This window comes from Podarcis muralis, chromosome 15 (genome assembly GCF_964188315.1).
Source record: "Podarcis muralis chromosome 15, rPodMur119.hap1.1, whole genome shotgun sequence".
Classification (NCBI taxonomy): Eukaryota; Metazoa; Chordata; class Lepidosauria; order Squamata; family Lacertidae; genus Podarcis; species Podarcis muralis.
Genome location: NC_135669.1, coordinates 38,760,696 through 38,777,895, shown reverse-complemented (window position 1 = coordinate 38,777,895; position 17,200 = coordinate 38,760,696). Strand labels below are relative to the sequence as shown.

The window sequence follows — 17,200 nt, the reverse complement described above, 5'->3', positions numbered from 1 at the left end:
TCTGTTTCTGCATGAGTCCCTGTTATGCACAGGCCTCCTCAGAGGGATGCCTCTTTCTATTGGGAGCGACCGATGCAGCAGTATTATCTGCTCTCAGGGGAGGCTGGTTAGGAGGAGGAACAGAGCACATACTCATGCAGAGACACAACAGGCTGCCTCCTCTGAGGATGGGCACCACAGCCCGACCAGTACGCCAACTTGAAAAATTAATGTCACTCATGTAGGGAAAGTTAAGAAGCCTCGTATGTAGCTTCAACTATAATAAAGCAGCAATATCCAGTCATTTCTGCTTTGCCCTCCAAAATGCAGCTTTATGGTAAGCAAGTTACTAGTCCACATTAGCACTGCAAGCAAGCAAGAAATGGGAATTTTATTTTTTTTAAAGAAAAACAAGTAGAATTCTGCGCCTCCTGCTTGTAAAACCAGTCAAGGAAACCTAACCCCCTATTTTAGAAGCAATGACGATTACAAGAGAGGTCAACCACGACAAAAACCTCAGCAGCAATTTTTTTTGAAAAAAAAATTTTTTGATGAAGGGAGGAGGCAAGATCATTTAGCTCAGTATTTGCTAGGTAGTTGACTACATAATCATTCAGGAGTGTGTTAGAAGCCTAATAGCCTTCTCTCCTAGCTTCCCTCTGCCTCTCATTTTCTTTACAAATCATTTAAGAATCGTTAATGGTTTCCGGAGGAGAGAGGAAAAAAAACCCCAAGTACCACCATTAGCGCTCATTCATATTTATGTCATTTTATTTGGGTAATTAAACACAAAAGCTCATCATTTAAAGGTGCACTATCCTTCTCAGTTATATCGCTAACCAAGTCAAAGTCGGAATGACAATGAATTCCGCATCATGATTTAATAGGCGGTCGTGTCAAAAAAAATCAGAGATGAAGTATCTCGGCCGTTTAAGGGCTGCAAACAGCTGGTGCGCTCCTTGGATGGGCAAGACCATGGCCGAGAGGCAAACAAATGAGCAAAAAACCCCAAAAACCTCACACAGGCTTGAGCCTCACTCCCTTTTGGCCATGGGGATGCGTCAAAATGAGCCTTAAGAGTCCTGCTCTTCTTCACTCGTGAATCGCAGCCAAAAGGCATAGAGGAAAAGGGGGGGACCACAAGGAGGACCACTTTAGCCACATACTTTAATATGGCGTATGCTAAATGCTGCAGCGGTTGGGATTATACCACCACCCCGGGTTGTGTGTAATGGTCTTAGTCGCTTAGCTAGAAGCCGTAACAAAACGCAAAGAGCATTAGGAGCCGAGTTACAAATTTAGCTCTTAATTCCTTGGCTATCGGGAAACGTAGCGAGTAAAATAATTCCCCCCCCCCCCCGCCCCTGTCATCCTCAAGCATACAGTTAAAAAAAAATAGGCCCAGCCCAACCATAATGAACTTGGCTTTTTCTCATCAGACGTCTTGTGTTTGGCAGATTTAAAACAAATTAATATGGCCATGAGGGTTCTATTCTGCATTCTTTTTTAAATAAGCAACAGAAATTCTCAGGAGTCCAGCGACAGTATGGCCCACAAGTTGTAAATGCATTGTACTCTGCAAAAATAGAAAAATAAATTATCCATGATATAAAAGGGAAACGCTTTTATATATGGATCTCAAAAAATAAATCCAAGTTTGGGGTGGGGACAAGGAATGCACTGAAGTTTTTTTATAGCAGACCCCTTGCTTTGTTTCAGAATTAGATTGCTATTGAAACATTTCTCTGCTATGATGGTTGGAAGCATCATTAAAAAGAGAGGGAGGGAGAGAGAGAGAGAGAAGCCACAGTTGAGTGGTTAAGTAAATGCTCAGCACATGAGCGATCCCAGGTTCTCCATTTAAATAATTTTTTGCCTGATCTCTTGCAAAGCTGCTGCTTTAGAAAATTCAGGTAATAATGGCTGGGCAGTGTAACTAAGAACTGCTAACATTAAGAATCGGTGCCTGCTCCTCCCTCCCTGTCCCTTTTTCCTTTTGTGTCATGACTTTTAGATTGTAAGCCTGCAAGCAGGGAACTATCTTGGCTTTAATTATGTGCAAGCCTCTTTTTTTGGTGGTTACAATCGCTCTAAATATATGATGAAACCTCACGGCACCAATACAGGGCTGGCCAGGGTGCTTATTGGACCAACTGCAGTATTTATATTGAGGGAGAGATGGAGAGATCTTGATTTTCACTGCTCCCAAAATTACAAGCAAGGCTCTGACAACTGAGGGTGCTTTTCCTAACAAGCTGTTGAGAGAGCCTTGGCAGGTTGAATTAAAATCATCTCTCAGCCTCAGCTTCCCCTAACTAGGAACAATGGGTGACCCTCTGGCAGGGTTATTAGGAAGGCTAATGTGGAGGCTCCAGGCCTGGCTCTTGAACAGCATTCCCTGGGAAGGTCTTGATTTAAATACTGCACTGATCCTGGAAAATTCCTCTGGCTCTGAAAAGCTCAGCTGGCCACATGTCAGGCACAGAGCACATACACAATTTCTCTCTCTTCCTGCTCACCTGTAGCCAATCACTCAGTGAGTTTAGGATACTTTAGGTAGAGTCTCCTCATAAAGAATATTATCACCATCAGCACTGTTCTGGGTGCCAACCCTACAGACAACGAAATTACCCTCCAAGGCAATGTGGCTCCCAGATGTTGCCCGACTACAACTCTTCACCACTGTCCCTTCAGGCTGGGGCTGATGCGATCTGGAGTCCAGCTACATCTGTCTGTTTGATCTGCTCATGACACTTAGATCCCACCTTTCCTCCAAGGAGCTCAAGGTGGAGTACATATTTCTCTTCCCTCACAACAACCCTGCATGATAGGTTAGGCCAAGAGTGAATGACTGACTCCAAGGTCACCCAGTGAGCCTTATGGGTCTGAATGGGGATTTGAACCCTGGTCTCCCAGGTCCGAATCCATCACTCTAACCACTATGCCACACTGACTCTCCTGGAGGGGCCAGTGGTTCCCCCCATTCCTGCTCTAAGGACAGGACCTTTTCAGTGGTGGCACCAGCACCCAGAACAGTGTTGGGGAGAGGGATGGAGTATGATGAACAGAGGAAGCTGCCTTACACTGGGTCAGATCATTGGTCCATCTATCTCAGTGTTGTCTACACTGGCTGGCAGCGGCTCCCCAGAGTTTCAGGCAGTAGTTTCTCCAAGCTCTACCAGGAGATGCTGGGGAATGAGCCTAGGACCTTCTGCTTGCATGCAAGGCAGATGCGCTCTACTAGATCATCAGCACAGGCTTATAGAGCAGGCATAGGCAAACTCGGTCCTCCAGATGTTTTGGGACTACAACTCCCATCATCCGTAGCTAACAGGACCAGTGGTCAGGGATGATGAGAGTTGTAGTCCCAAAACATCTGGAGGACCGAGTTTGCCTGTGCCTGTTATGGAGTATGAAGCATAACCACAGGCTTCACAAGGTTAAAGGGAAGGGGTAGATGCTATTGCTGTCTGAATGGAAATTGGGGAAGCAGCTTCATGTTCACCCCTGTTTGTAACCACCTCCCCAAAAATGCCAAGGGTATGTCTGTGTGTTACCTTTTCTTTTTTTGCACAGGTTAAAAATTGTTGCAAAAAATGCCCTGCTCTATTTTGGCTCAGTCCTGTTATTTTATCATGCTTTACAATACTGTATTGTGCTTTTTTTTTTACCTGCTGGCTATGAGCCACCTTGAGTGGCTTGATAGTGCAAAAGCAAGCAGGTTAAGTGTAAATAATTTTTTAAAAGGTAACACAGATTACCAAATACATGCCACATTTGAAAATATTGCATAAATCAATTATAATGGGGTCTGACAACCAACTAATTTTGTGGTGGTTGGTGATTAATCAGCTGACCTATATTAATTTGCATATTACCTTTTAAAAGCAAATATAAGTAAGGACTTTTTCTCATTTTTGAGATACATCTCATCTCATTTTTGAGATACTTGGAACTAACCAAAGCTACTGTACAAAGGTCCGTATAGTTAAAGCCATGGTTTTCCCAGTAGTGATGTATGGAAGTGAGAGCTGGACCATAAAGAAGGCTGATCGCCGAAGAATTGATTCTTTTGAATTATGGTGCTGGAGGAGACTCTTGAGAGTCCCATGGACTGCAAGAAGATCAAACGCATCCATTCTTAAGGAAATCAGACCTGAGTGCTCACTGAAAGGACAGATCGTGAAGTTGAGGCTCCAATACTTTGGCCACCTCATGAGAAGAGAAGACTCCCTGGAAAACTCCCTGGAGACTGTACTTTTTGAGAATTCTAAGGAAAAACCATCTTCCGCAAAAACTGCTGCTTGCCTTCTATCACTGTGCCATTGAGAGCGTGCTCACTTATGGCTTATGTGTGTGGTACGGAAGCTGTACTACCCAGGACAGGATGGGGTTGTGCAGAGTTGTTAAGGCAGCAGAGAGCATTGTTGGCTGCCCACTCTCCACCTTAGAGCAGATTTATGCCACAAGGTGCCATAGGAAGGCACTGGACATAGTAAAAGATCCATCGCATCCTGGTCACTGTCTCTTCGAGCTCCTGCCGTCGGGACGGAGATACAGGACGATGAAGACAAGAACGAGCCGTCTTAAGAACAGCTTCTTCTCCAGAGCGATCTCGGCCCTGAATGGGAAGCCTGGACTTTGAAAGTCATCTAATCTTCCTTGCTGTATTATATTGTATTGTTTTAATTAGTGTTTTTATAGTTGTTTTGATTTTGTGTGGAGTGCCCTACCTGGGTGGATGGAGCAGCCAAGTAATTTTGTTGTCCCCGAGAGGGGGCAATGACAATAAAGATATTATTATTATTATTATTATTATTATTATTATTATTATTATTATTATTATTATTAAAAGACCCTGATGTTGGGAAAGATGGAGGGCACAAGGAGAAGGGGATGACAGAGGATGAGATGGTTGGATAGTGTTCTCGAAGCTACAAACATGAGCCTGACCAAACTGCGGGAGGCGGTGGAAGACAGGAGTGCCTGGTGTGCTCTGGTCCATGGGGTCACGAAGAGTCGGACACGACTAAACGACTAAACAACAACAACAACTGTCAGTTATTAAAAGGTTGTATTCTAGGAATCTAGAACATTGCCACAAGAGCTGCAAAAACATACAAGTTCAAACCCAATCAGTATTATGGAAGGCTGAGATTTAAAGGATTGGGTTGGCACTGATTTTGATGCATCCTTCAGATTTATTCTGCAGAACGTTGCTTGTGTCAGTTGCTTGCTGTCTTCTATGAGAAAGAGCTACAGGTTTTTCATCTAGAAAAGGCAAACTATCTGCTTGTGTGAATGACCCAACCTCAAGTTTCTCCCCCCCCCCCCAATCAAATTTGGCAGACGGAAAGGTGAGGGCATGGATACCTCCATGTAACCTCAGCTCCAATAATCAATTAAATCAGGAGGCAAAATTTTAACCCAAGGTGTAAACTTCTTGTTCAGGAGTCCCCTGACGAAATCTATTAAAATCCTGTGATGGCAGGAAATAATAAAATTGCGACGGTTGCCACGTTATTTGCAATTATTCTTATTTTAAACCTGCAGCCACAGCCGGCTGCTCCGACCCCCAGACGCAACAGTGATGCTCCCCCGCATACAAATCAATGTGTTCACAAGCCAATGAGGAAGAAATTCCTCCCTCCCTCTCCCACCGCTTCCCATCCCATCCCAGCACCGCCACCTCCTATCCACACTGCAAACGCCTGCCACTTTGCAGACCTGGGTAAAGCCAGGATTTGCGCGAGAATCCCAACACTTTTAGTTTAGGCGAATATTTAATACTCTTATTAATCATTTTTAATCCGTTTGCCTTTAATTAAGAAACAGCATGATGCTCTCCTATCAACATATGCCAGGGAGCAGATTAATTGTGGCTTAAGATAACTCTCCTTGATTGGTGTAATGTATTAGCTAACTAGATGCCTGGCTTTTTTTTTTCTTTTTTTAAAAAAAGAGAGAAATATGCTCAGACACTACCTTCAAAAGCTTGGAGCCCTCCAGAGGGGTGTTTGTGTGTGTGTGTGTGTGTGATTTCCCCCTTCCCCAAATATATTTTTCTCTTCCAGCGCCCCAGAGCACTTCAGAGGAGATATGAATCTATGTATCTCAACTGCCCTTCAAGTCACAGAACAGGAAGGGCATAACAGCACGTCTGTGACAAAGGAGCAGCAGCTGTAGAGACTGTCCAGCATAAAATATAACCAAGGTTGAAAACAGAGAATGAGGTTCGTAATGTGAGGGGAGGGAGAAGTGAACACAAGACGCTCTCTTGGACAGATTCAAATAAACAGAAGGAACACTAAGATGTTCCTTTTTGAAAGAGGCAGAAATAAGTACAGTAGTAGAGCAGGATGAGTGAGGCCTTCCAAAATTCAACCGCTTCAGGGAAAATGCTCCTAAGCATCTAATGTGTCGGTTCGTGGCAGAAAAGCTGAACTGTGATAGAAGATCCCTCTGTACCTTTAGAATCTACTCGCTGGGCAAAATGAGGCACAAACTGGATTGAAGATGTCTACCACAGAACTCTCCCAGCCCACATCCTTGTTTTCCATGTGGAGAGAAATGAAGTTTTTTGTTCGAGGAAGTGTTCCACCCCTGTCTGCATCCCAGACACCTTTCTTGGGAAGAATGAGGTCTAACCTGGATTGAGTCCACCAAATTCTGCCTTGTGGACCAGTTGAATTCTTTGCTTTGTACAAATTACTTGGCGGAAGTGCCTGGTGTTCCTCAGGAATTCAAGGACCTCCTTCCCCGAAATGAAATCAGTGCGTTCTTTAAATCAGTGGTTCAAATCTGCTCACATTTGAAAGGTTCAGCTGCCATCTTGATTCAAAACCCACTGATATCTAGGCGCAGACAAAACCCTGCTCCTTCATTTTAGGAACCGCCACACACAATTTACGATATCGTAAAGAGGTGTCCAAATTGCATAGGGAGCAGACCAAGAGACAAACAACTCTCCCAAACATGTAAGAGATGCAAATCACATCGCCTAACTCAATCTGCCTATTTTGCTAAACTTATTCTGACTTTGTTAGCCATGAGGGGGCAGAGAAAGGAGATTTCCCCTTGTCTGCAGACCACTGGAAATTCTACACAGCTCCCCATCACCCCAACATCAGCTTCTAGGAATCTGCCAGGCTTTGGCCCCACACATCCACTTTATAGCCATGAAGGAGGACTGTAACGGCAAGATCTTCCAAATGTGGGCTGGATGCAAGCCACAAAAAGGTATGCGTTCATATTTACCTTGACCGTGCCCTCAACTTCCACAAACCAGCGTCTTAGCATGGCTTGGATCTGGCCATCTGTCAGTTCTGGGTTGGCATCATGGATTTTCTTCTTGACCAGGTCCTCAAGGAGAAGGCGCCGGAGCCTCCAGTAAAAGAAAGTGCGGGATGTTTTCCACTCCAAAATATCCTGTGTGCATAGAGTGGGGGGGGGGGAGGTGATGAGTTGCAATGGATGTGGCAAATTAATAATAATAATAATAATTTTAAAAAAATTATATCCCGCCCTCCCCAGCCGAAGCCGGGCTCAGAGCGGCCAACAACAACAAAAGCAACACAATTCACGTAAATCCCTATCAATTTCCGTATTTTTCGCTCTATAACACGCACCCGACCATAACACGCACATAGTTTTTAGAGGAGGAAAACAAGAAAAAAATATTCTAAAAGAAACAGTGGATGTATGATTTTTGTGGTTCATGCTGTGGCTGTGGCCACAGACATGTGATCTGACGGTGAGTTTGGGGTAGCCCAATGCAAAAATCCTGAGGATCCATGTGGATCCATGCTTTGTAACCACGTTTTTGCACCACTGCGGCCCCAGGCAACAGTGGGTGCGTGATTTTTTTGGTGCAAGCTGTAGCCATGGACATGCTATGTTATCTGATGGTGAATTTGGGGTGACCCAGTGCAAAAATCCTGAGGATCCATGTGGATCCATGCTTTGTAACCACGTTTTTGCACCACTGCGGCCCCAGGCAACAGTGGGTGCGTGATTTTTTTGGTGCAAGCTGTAGCCATGGACATGCTATGTTATCTGATGGTGAATTTGGGGTGACCCAGTGCAAAAATCCTGAGGATCCATGTGGATCCGTGCTTTGTAACCACGTTTTGAGTGGGGAGGGAAGGAAAAGCACTCAAGGGACAAGGAGCACGCGTGGGGTGTGTGGAGAAGGATGCTGCTAATAATGCAGGCAAGGGGTATAAGAGGAGAAGGCTCCTCTCCTCTCCCACTTTGCTCCTTTAAAGCAAGCAGGCTCTGATTCTCTCCCACCTCCCCGGCTTAGCGAGCTGAAAAATTTTGCTGCTATTTAGCCAGCTGAGTGGGCAGGAGAAGGGACAGAGAGCCTGCTTGCTTTAAAGAAGCCAACCGGACAGGAGCCGCTTACACTCGTGTAAGCAGCTCCTCTCCTCTCCTGCTTTGCTCCTTTAAAGCAAGCAGGCTCTCTGTCCCTCTCTCCTCCCCACTCAGCGGCTCTTCTCCCGCTTTGCTGTTTCAAAGCGAGCCACGGAGGAGGGAAGGAAGGGGAACCATGGATCCTCTGCTCACGACTGCAGCAGATCCCCCCGCCATCCATAGGCATTCACTCCATAACACGCACAGACATTTCCCCTTACTTTCTAGGAGGAAAAAAGTGAGTGTTATGGAGCAAAAAATACGGTAATTAAAATGCATTCTAAAATCAACTCATTCTAAAATCAATTCAAAATCAAATTAATGGCAACCATTGGGCTAGAGTTCTGTGAACCCCCCAACACACACTAAGCCAAGAGGGGAGGAACCTCTGGTCCATGGGCCTAACTTAGACCACCAGGCCTCCCCATTTGGCCCATGAGTCTGCTTAGCCAAGACATACCTCCCTGCCCTCCAGCAGGTATGGAGTAGGTAAAGTCACAGACAGGTCATGATGATGACAGATGTGGGGCGCCAACCACCTTGGTAGAGCATCAGACTCTTGATCTCAAAAGTCGTGGGTTCAAACCTCATGTTGGGCAAAATATTCCTGCATTGCAGCGGGTTGGAGTAGAGGACCCTTGTGGCCTCTACCAACTCTTCAGTTCTACGATTCTATGAAATATGACCTGAGAGAGAGAAGGTCCTGGGTTCAATCCCCAATGGGAATGTCCCCTGTCTGTAACCCTGGACAGCCAATGTAGGCAAGAAGAATAATATTTTTTTGTACCCCACCCATCTGAGTGGGTTGCCTCATTCACTCTGGGCAGCTTCCTACAGAATATACAGAAACACAACAGAGCAGCACACATTGAAAGCTTCCCAGGGCTGCCGTCAGATGTCTATAGAAGGTTGTATAATATCTCTATGACATCTGATGGGAGGGCGTTCCACAGGGAGGGCACTTTGTGGACCAGTGGTATCAGACAACTTGCTATATTCATGTTCACATCTGATGCCAGAGCGGTTTGTGTCCCTGCTCCCTCTAGATTGCAAACTGTTTCCTAAGTGTTGCTAGGGATAATATCTTGAAACTCTCTTTTCCTTTCCAAAATTTTAATATTAATGCCGCATGGTTAGTATAAATCACGGCTGGCCACAGCTCCCCCACCCACCCCTGCTTCTTTGAAATTTGGGGCTGTGAGGACCTCCTCAGTGACCATTCAAAGGATGTCTGCGCACGCCGGAGCTTTTGACAGCAGCAGCAGCAAGAAAAGGATTCATCGTACTTACCGTAATGACACCCTTCTCCTGCATCCGGCCGGGCGTGTCGTGCAAGTCAGCAAACTGCACTGCTACCTGATGGTAAATGGGAATTAGGAATTCCTCCCGTTCCTTCAGCTTGGTCTCCAGTTCCTTCCGCTCAGCTGGGCTTAGCTCCGGGGTGCCTGAAATCAAACAACAACAACAAAAAAGGATACCTGTCAGAGACCGCAGGGGAGAAGAGAGAGAGAAAGAAGCAGAAGGAACAAGCCACAGGGAACAAAAAAAACCACTCTCAGCTCCTCCACCCCTACAGCTTAGAAACAAGTATTTACTCGGGTTCCCTCACAGGCGAATAAGCGAGCTCAAGACCTCAGAGATCCCAAGGCGCAGAAGAAGAAAAGCACAGAAGATACTGAGACACTGCAGATGTCCCAAGGCCCTGAACAAAAATAGGCAGAAGGTGCCAAGAGCCCAAAGAGCCCCTCATTTTCACACCATTATATCCTTGGCCAGTTCAGTGTCCTGCAATCCAACCCAATAGTTCTGATACAGAATCGGAGCAGGGTCAATCACACAGAGAGAGAGCGAGAGAGCAGACTGCATTTATAAAATGCATGCAAATCTACAGAGATCGCAGCTTCACACGCCATAATCTACGGTGCTTCCAAGATCTAGATTTTGAATTTCCAAGCTACAGAGCAGGGTTGCAGGGAAGGAATTGAAGGACAGAGGATAAGGAGATGAAATGAGTTGGAGGGACAGAGAACAGTATTCTTGGGCGAAGCACAAGGATCTGTGTGGGACAAGAAAGAAGCACACACATATCCCTGTTAGCCAATCCCACCTGCTTCATTCAGAAAATTCTGACCCTGTTGCTGAGTTATATAAGCTCCAGATGTGGTGGAACTCCCACCTGCCTCACCAAGCAACACCTGGAGAGCCACAGGCTGCCCACCCCTGCTTTCAGGAGATTAGGGCTGCATTTCCGGACTGGACCAATATCTACCCAGCCCCATCAAAAATAACCCAATGGGTTAAATAACCTCCAATCAAACTGGGATCTGAATATCAAAATGCATGCATTCAGTTGATTTTTTTCATCTCACTCTACTTTTAACTATTTTCATATGTGCAATTGTTTTTAACTGGTCTATAAACTCTTTTTAAAAATCAAAAATACAGGGCCAGTTTAGAAACAGCTCTATGCTCAGTGCAACATGAATGAATGATGACCCATAAAGGCAGCACTATGGACAGCTCAATGCAATGTGCTTGGCTACAAGGCCCACTCAGAGCTAGCACCACGGACAGCTCAAAGCAGGGTGCTGATAGACTGAGTCAGTCACTGTGCGCCCTTTGATCCAATGAGGATTTTAATAAGCTTAGCCACACTCGACTATGGCTGGAATCTAATGCTGGAATTTGCATTTAACATTGTATGTGCACCTTGGAATGAAGCCAAACAGAAGCTGAGCGGCCTGTGCACTGGAGCCATTTCTCCAGGGGGCCATGCTGGGGAAAGCAAGAATAGCCATCATGTTTCTTCCCATTGCAAATAGCAATGGACAGTTCCAACTGGAACCACAGTGGGCACACAAAGGCTTAACCATAAACACATGTGCACACACGATCGGCCCACCACACTATCTAAATTAGCAACACGGGAAAAACAGATGACAATTGTCATGTGCAGCTTGGTGCTGAGGAGGAAGGCCGCCTGCTCCCTACACATGTCATTTCAGAACCTCAGAGTAACCCTCTGCCCCTTCAGATTGAGCCTGGCTTATGCCAAGTTTGCTACCAGCCAGTTATCCCTGCCTGTCCCTCGGGGAGGTCTCTTTAACAGCAGGAAAGGCCCCGAGACCTTTCTCTAGGCCCCTTCTCTGAGGAAGGCAGGGAGGATGATGACAATGGAGAGGGCCTTTTCAGTGGTGGCTCCCCATCTCTGAAACACCCCAGAGAGTTCTGCCTAGCACCATCTTTAGCATCCATTCAGTGCCAGGTAAAGACTTATCATTCCCCTGCATGGCCCTTGGTGGATTGAGCCAATTCTGTACTACTGTCAGTGTGCTGTCAAAGCGTCCTATGGCTGTTACTGGGGGAAGGGGTCGATTTTTGCATGCTGTATAAAAGTGTTGGTATGATTTTTTATATATTTTCTATGGTGGGATATATTTAAGTTTATGGTTTTAAATGTAAGTCATTTGAAGACCTCTTAGGTAACGCACAGCTAGCTATAAGTCTCCAACAACAACATTAAATAACAATATAATGCAATTATTATTAGGCCTTGTGGACATGCCAAGAGTCACTGATGGCTGAAGGATGAGGCCTACTGGACTTCTCCTGTCTATAGCAACCCCTCCCTGTCACCAGTCCTACCCCGACCCTCACCCCACCACTCACAAAGGCTTGGTTGGAGAGCAGAGAGTGGGAACTGGAAAAGTGAGCTGAGGACCACCTCCCTAGCTCTCCCATGGATGCCTCCCACCATAAAAGATAGGGCAGGAGCCAACTACAGAGACAGACTTTTCAGTGGTGGCACCTTATATCTGAAATCCTCTCTCCAAGCAGCCTCACCAGGGGCCCACTTTGTTGACATGTGGGCAACTTGTCTACTGCTTTTAAGAAATGTTTTATTTTATTCTACTAGCATTGTTAACCACACTGCAGCCCAGGAACACGTGTTGATGAAGGTTTCTACATTTGAATAAAACTAAAGGAAAATCTCCAAACCTTCTTGGGGAAAGCACAGACAGACAGAGGCTCTTTCACAGATTTTTCTGTTTATGAAACCAAATTAATTATGGGGTGAGCTGGAGATTGCTCATCCCTCACTAGCTGTCAGTTGTTTAAGCCAGAGCGTGATGGAGGTGGGGGGAGAAACAGGAGATCTTAACTGGAGTCACTGGAACACTAGGAAGGTGCCAAGTCAGCCTATTGGACCAAATAGAGCAGTACTGCTGACACTGACTGGCAGTGGCTCTCTGGGGTTTCAGGCAGGGCTCTCTCCCAGCTAGGGGTTGAACCTGGGGCCTTCTGCATGCCAAGCAGATGCTCTGCCACTGAGCCATGGTCCTTCCCTGGAAGATGCATGTCACAAGCGGGGGGGGGGGGGGAACCAGAGCAGAGGAAAGAAAGGTTTGATCAGATGCAAGACAGGGAAAGCGGGGGGGGGGGGGGGTTAAGGCAGCCCCCAGAACCAGGACCTATTCTAAAGTGTGTAAATATACAACACTGACCTCTGCACGCAAATGCGCTGGAGTTGACAGCATGTGAGATGCACATGCTTCATAATTGCAGCATTACATTTTCATGTTGTGCCGCTGCATTCTTCTAACATAAGCCAAGCGCACCTCAACGACATTTACTACACTAGGAATCAGGTGTGGGAAGGCTACTGCTAGTGCCATAATTATTTTTAAATATAGTAATGTGCTGCCTTCTTTTCTGTTTTCTATTGCTTTTTTTTAAGAATCTTTTTTTAAGAATCTTTTTTTTTTTTTTTTTTTTTTTTGCAGGACAGCAGCAGTTGTTAAGGAAGCAAACACTCATGTATTCCAGACCGTCTGCCACCCTTGTGTTGTCAAGCCAGCCCCGGTAATGATCCAGGTGAGATTAACAAATATGTCAATGTCTATTTTCTGCTTAATTTAAAAGTGGCGTCTATAAAGATTTTTGGCTTCTGAACCCTCTTCTCCTGAAAGAAAGAGGTAACAATGAAGGATGGGGAGGGGGGGGGGGAGAAGGGGAATAAAGAGTGATTATCCTATCATTGATTGATTGTCAGGAACGTTTCTTATTCACTGGGTATTGTAAAAGGCTAAGCTCTCAATCAATTCCATAAGACCCCTGTACAATTAAATATAAAGGAATAGGTTTCTTTCTTTTGCAGTCAGATCATCAGGCCTCGCACTTAAAAGACAGGGAGGGCTTTTACGCCTGTGCAAATAAGAAAATCTTCAAGGGACTCCTGAAGGAAGCGAAGGATGGTTCCCGCCGAACCTGTACAGCTAGGGAGCTTCACAGGGGCTGGCCTGCCACACTAAAGACTCAGTCCCTAGCGATGGCCAACTGAACCTCAGGGGTCGCATGGGGAACAACCAGAAGTGCCCCATCAGAGGATCCCAGCCATCAGGAATCTGTCCTTAAGTTTCATGGACTGGTAGATGCAGAGGAATGGTGGGAGGAAGCAGTTGAGGAGGGAAGAAGGCTCAGAGTCTGGGGAATGGTGGTGAGACGGTGATGAGTGGTTAAAGGGAAAAGAGGGAGAAGACTGGGAGCAGGAGGTGTCAGAAGCTGAAGAGGCAACAGGGCTTAGTGAGCAGGGGGAGTCCGTGGCAGAGAGAAGTCCAGAATCAGAGGCAGAAGCAGCAGAAGAGGGAGGCCAAGAGGCAGAGATGAGTCAGGCTGGGAAAGAGTCACAGGTGTCTCCTGCTCTTGCTGTGACCAGCTCCTCTCTCTGCTGACTCCCAGAACCAGAAGAGGCATGAGGTGGAAGGAGCAAAGACAGGCATGCAGGTGCAGTCTCTGACTGCTTGGGAAAAGCCCTGGTGAGGAGGTGACATAGGCAGCTGTAAGGAGGCAGGGACTTTTAGTCTCGGTAACTGATCTTCATGGAGCAAGACCACTTGGAATGAGCTGTTATGCTCACTAGGCCCAACACTCAGCCAAGTTTGTGGAGATTGTGCTTTTGCTAATAAAGAGTTAGCTCCCAACTTTGTACTGACCAGCATACTCCTGTGGCAAAAAGATACTATAGGACCAAGTTGTTTAGGGCATTGTGAATTTACACAAGTACCTTGCAACCAGTGCTACTCTCCATAGCGGGGTAACAGGTTGCCAGCAATCTGCTCCTGTGAGCAGTCTGGCTGCTGCATTCTGCGCTAGTTGAAGCTTCTGGACCAAATGCAAGGGTAGCCCCACATAAAGCGCATTACAGTACTCCAGCCTTGAGGTTACCAATGCATGGACCACAGGAGTCATCAGGCTGTTGCGGTCTAGGTACATTCAGGAGGATAAGGCTACCAATGGCTACGAGCCATGATGCCAGTGTTCTACCTCCAAGGCAGTATATGCCTCTGCATACTAGCTGATGGGAGTCACAAGTGGGGAGAAGGCTACTGCACCTGTGCCTTGTTCACAGGCTTCCCAGAGGCACCTGGTGGACTGATGCGAGACCAGGAAGGTGAGCTAGATGGGCCATTGGCCTAATCCAGCAGGGCTCTTCTTTGCATTCATGGATCTCTGAACACTAGTGCCGTTGAGAGGCAGATTGCATTTGCAGAAGCTATCAGCACAGACAACTCATACACCTTGTTTTTATTTTTTTAAAGAAAGATCCCACAGCTCCAAATTTCCAACAATGCATCACCCTACAAAGTCATCTGATGCCAAATGGCCATTCTGGAACTCACAAAGCACCAAGCAGGCAACGGCAGGGGAGAAGATCACGAGTCTGAAGGGGTTTCAACTTGCGTTCCTTTTAAGAACGAGATGGATGCTCTCTAGCAAGTCAAAGATGTTGGCTAGTCCATCCCTCCCAACCCGGTGTGTGTCTCATTATGTGTGTGATTCAATAGGTCAACAACTCATAAGCAGCTGATCTGAGAGGACACATTCACCATGGTGCTGTGAGAACGTTTTTATTAATATTTCTGAACATTTAAAACTTTTACCATATAACAAAATCTGTGCTTCTCCCAAGTTGTAACATACCACGCCCGAAAGCAAGAGGGCAAGTAAACAACAGAAAAGTTAGAAAGCCGCCAGTCACTGCATTTCTTTCAATCTCTCCCAATTTCCCAAGCCAAAATAGCACCGAGAGCCACAATCTCGAATGCTGTTAAGACACCATACGGTGTTCATACAATAAAATCAATGCTAAAAAACTCATTTAACCTGAAAACGTGACTGATCTAGGCTCCTAGTAGTTCAGTATCCCTTATCTACTGACACTGAGTGAACGGAAACTCCAGAAGATTCCTTATATACTTGGTCATGCTATTTGCCCACCTAGCCCAGTTTTACCAACTCTGACTGGAAGCAGCTCTCTAGGGTCTCAGGCAGGGAAAGGTCTCCCACCATAACTAATGCCCGATCCTGTTAAGCTGGAGGTGCCGGGTACTGAAATTATGAGTCTTCTGCATGAAAAACGGGGAACCTCAGTCTCGGGGTGGGTGTGACATACGTGGCCCTCCAGGCCTCTCTAACTGGCCCTTGGGATCCCGACAAGGCCACCTTCCTCACTGGCCCTGCTCGGCACCTTCCTCAAGTGATTCTACCTGGCTGGGGAAAGTGTGCATGGACTGAGATAGAATGCCTCTTGCTTGCTGGATGTGTGTATGAAGCCACACACACTTTTGCCACACCCAACACCTCTAGAAGGGTCCCCACAAAAACACAGCTCTTCCCTTAAGGATTTCCATTCAGTCCTCCAGCTCCCATCTCCGGCTATGGGTATATGAAGCAGCTCATTTTTGACTGCCTTACTGAGCTCAGGACCACAGTGCCTTTTCTGTGGTGGCTCCCTGCTTATGGAATGCTCTTCCTAGGGAGACCTGCCTGGTGCCATCACTATCTATTTTTAGGCACCAGGCAAAGTCATTTCTTTTTACCCAGGCTTTTGGCCATAATCTGGAGGGTTTTTTTTTAGACATTTGTGATTTCTTTCAGTGGGTGGGATGTGGTAGGTCTGCCTTTTATAACTATGAATGTGATTGTGGTTTTTATTCTGTTTTGGTTTTATGCAAGTTTTAATCTTTGTACTACTATGTAAGTCACTTTGGGTTACGTTTTGTAAAGAAAAGTGAATAATAAGTGCACATAAATAAATGAAGGAAACTGGAAGTCTGAAGGGTGTATAAGGGACATGTGAAAGGAGAATGGGAGAAGAAATCATACTCTGCGAGGTGTAAAGGCAGTAAGAGAAAACGCAAAATAAATGGCCTTTTCCAGTTAGCCTCTTTATCAGCAAATTCTGCCTAAAAAGGAGAGACTGGATCACAATACTTCCAGAGCCAACGTCTGTACTTAGTTTGAGGAAAACTGAGCTGCGGAACTCATTGCCACAAGGAAATCACCATGCCAAATAATTCAGCCATTTCAAAAAGAACAATCTCTCAATAGAAAATGATGTTCTTAATTGTGAACTGATATGGACAAACTCTGTCTCTATCCACTACCATTTTGTAGCTGATTCTAACCCTATACCAAGTCTCTCCAGTGGGCCCCTGCTCTGTCCTGTGTCGTGGAGTTCCACTGGCTGACTGTACTGAATTAAAAACCACACTTGGCTGCATGCTGCACTATGGCCAGTTTCATATTGACTTCATTTTCAAACGTTGGCTTGATTGTTTTCTCACAGTCACATATTCCTGGTTAACCATTTCTGCCGACAAATCATCACCAGAAGACTTAAAAATAAATAAATCTCATGTGAGTTTTTGTGGGTTGTTTTTTTTTTTAAATAAAAAAAGCCTAACTGGCAAGCTCTAAAAAGTTTAAGCAGCCTAAAAGCGCTAAGACACACAGCCTCACATCC

General features: G+C 45.8%; 1 protein-coding gene and 1 long non-coding RNA gene across 7 annotated transcripts in view; one reads left to right on the top strand and one right to left on the bottom strand.

Annotated features, from left to right (window-relative positions):
* ACACA (acetyl-CoA carboxylase alpha) overlaps window positions 1-17,200 on the bottom strand; it is a 193,989-nt gene that overhangs the window by 9,461 nt on the left and 167,328 nt on the right. For all 6 annotated transcript variants that reach the window (XM_077919430.1, XM_077919432.1, XM_077919431.1 and 3 more), the window contains 2 exons: window positions 9,685-9,839; window positions 7,237-7,407 (listed from right to left, as the gene is read on the bottom strand). In XM_077919430.1, coding sequence (XP_077775556.1) covers window positions 7,237-7,407; window positions 9,685-9,839 — 326 coding nt within the window. The remainder of the gene's footprint in view (window positions 1-7,236; window positions 7,408-9,684; window positions 9,840-17,200) is intronic.
* Window positions 1,337-17,098, top strand: LOC144325645 (uncharacterized). Its single transcript, XR_013390843.1, has 3 exons — window positions 1,337-6,212; window positions 13,179-13,269; window positions 14,994-17,098. It is a non-coding gene; the product is annotated as an uncharacterized LOC144325645 (long non-coding RNA).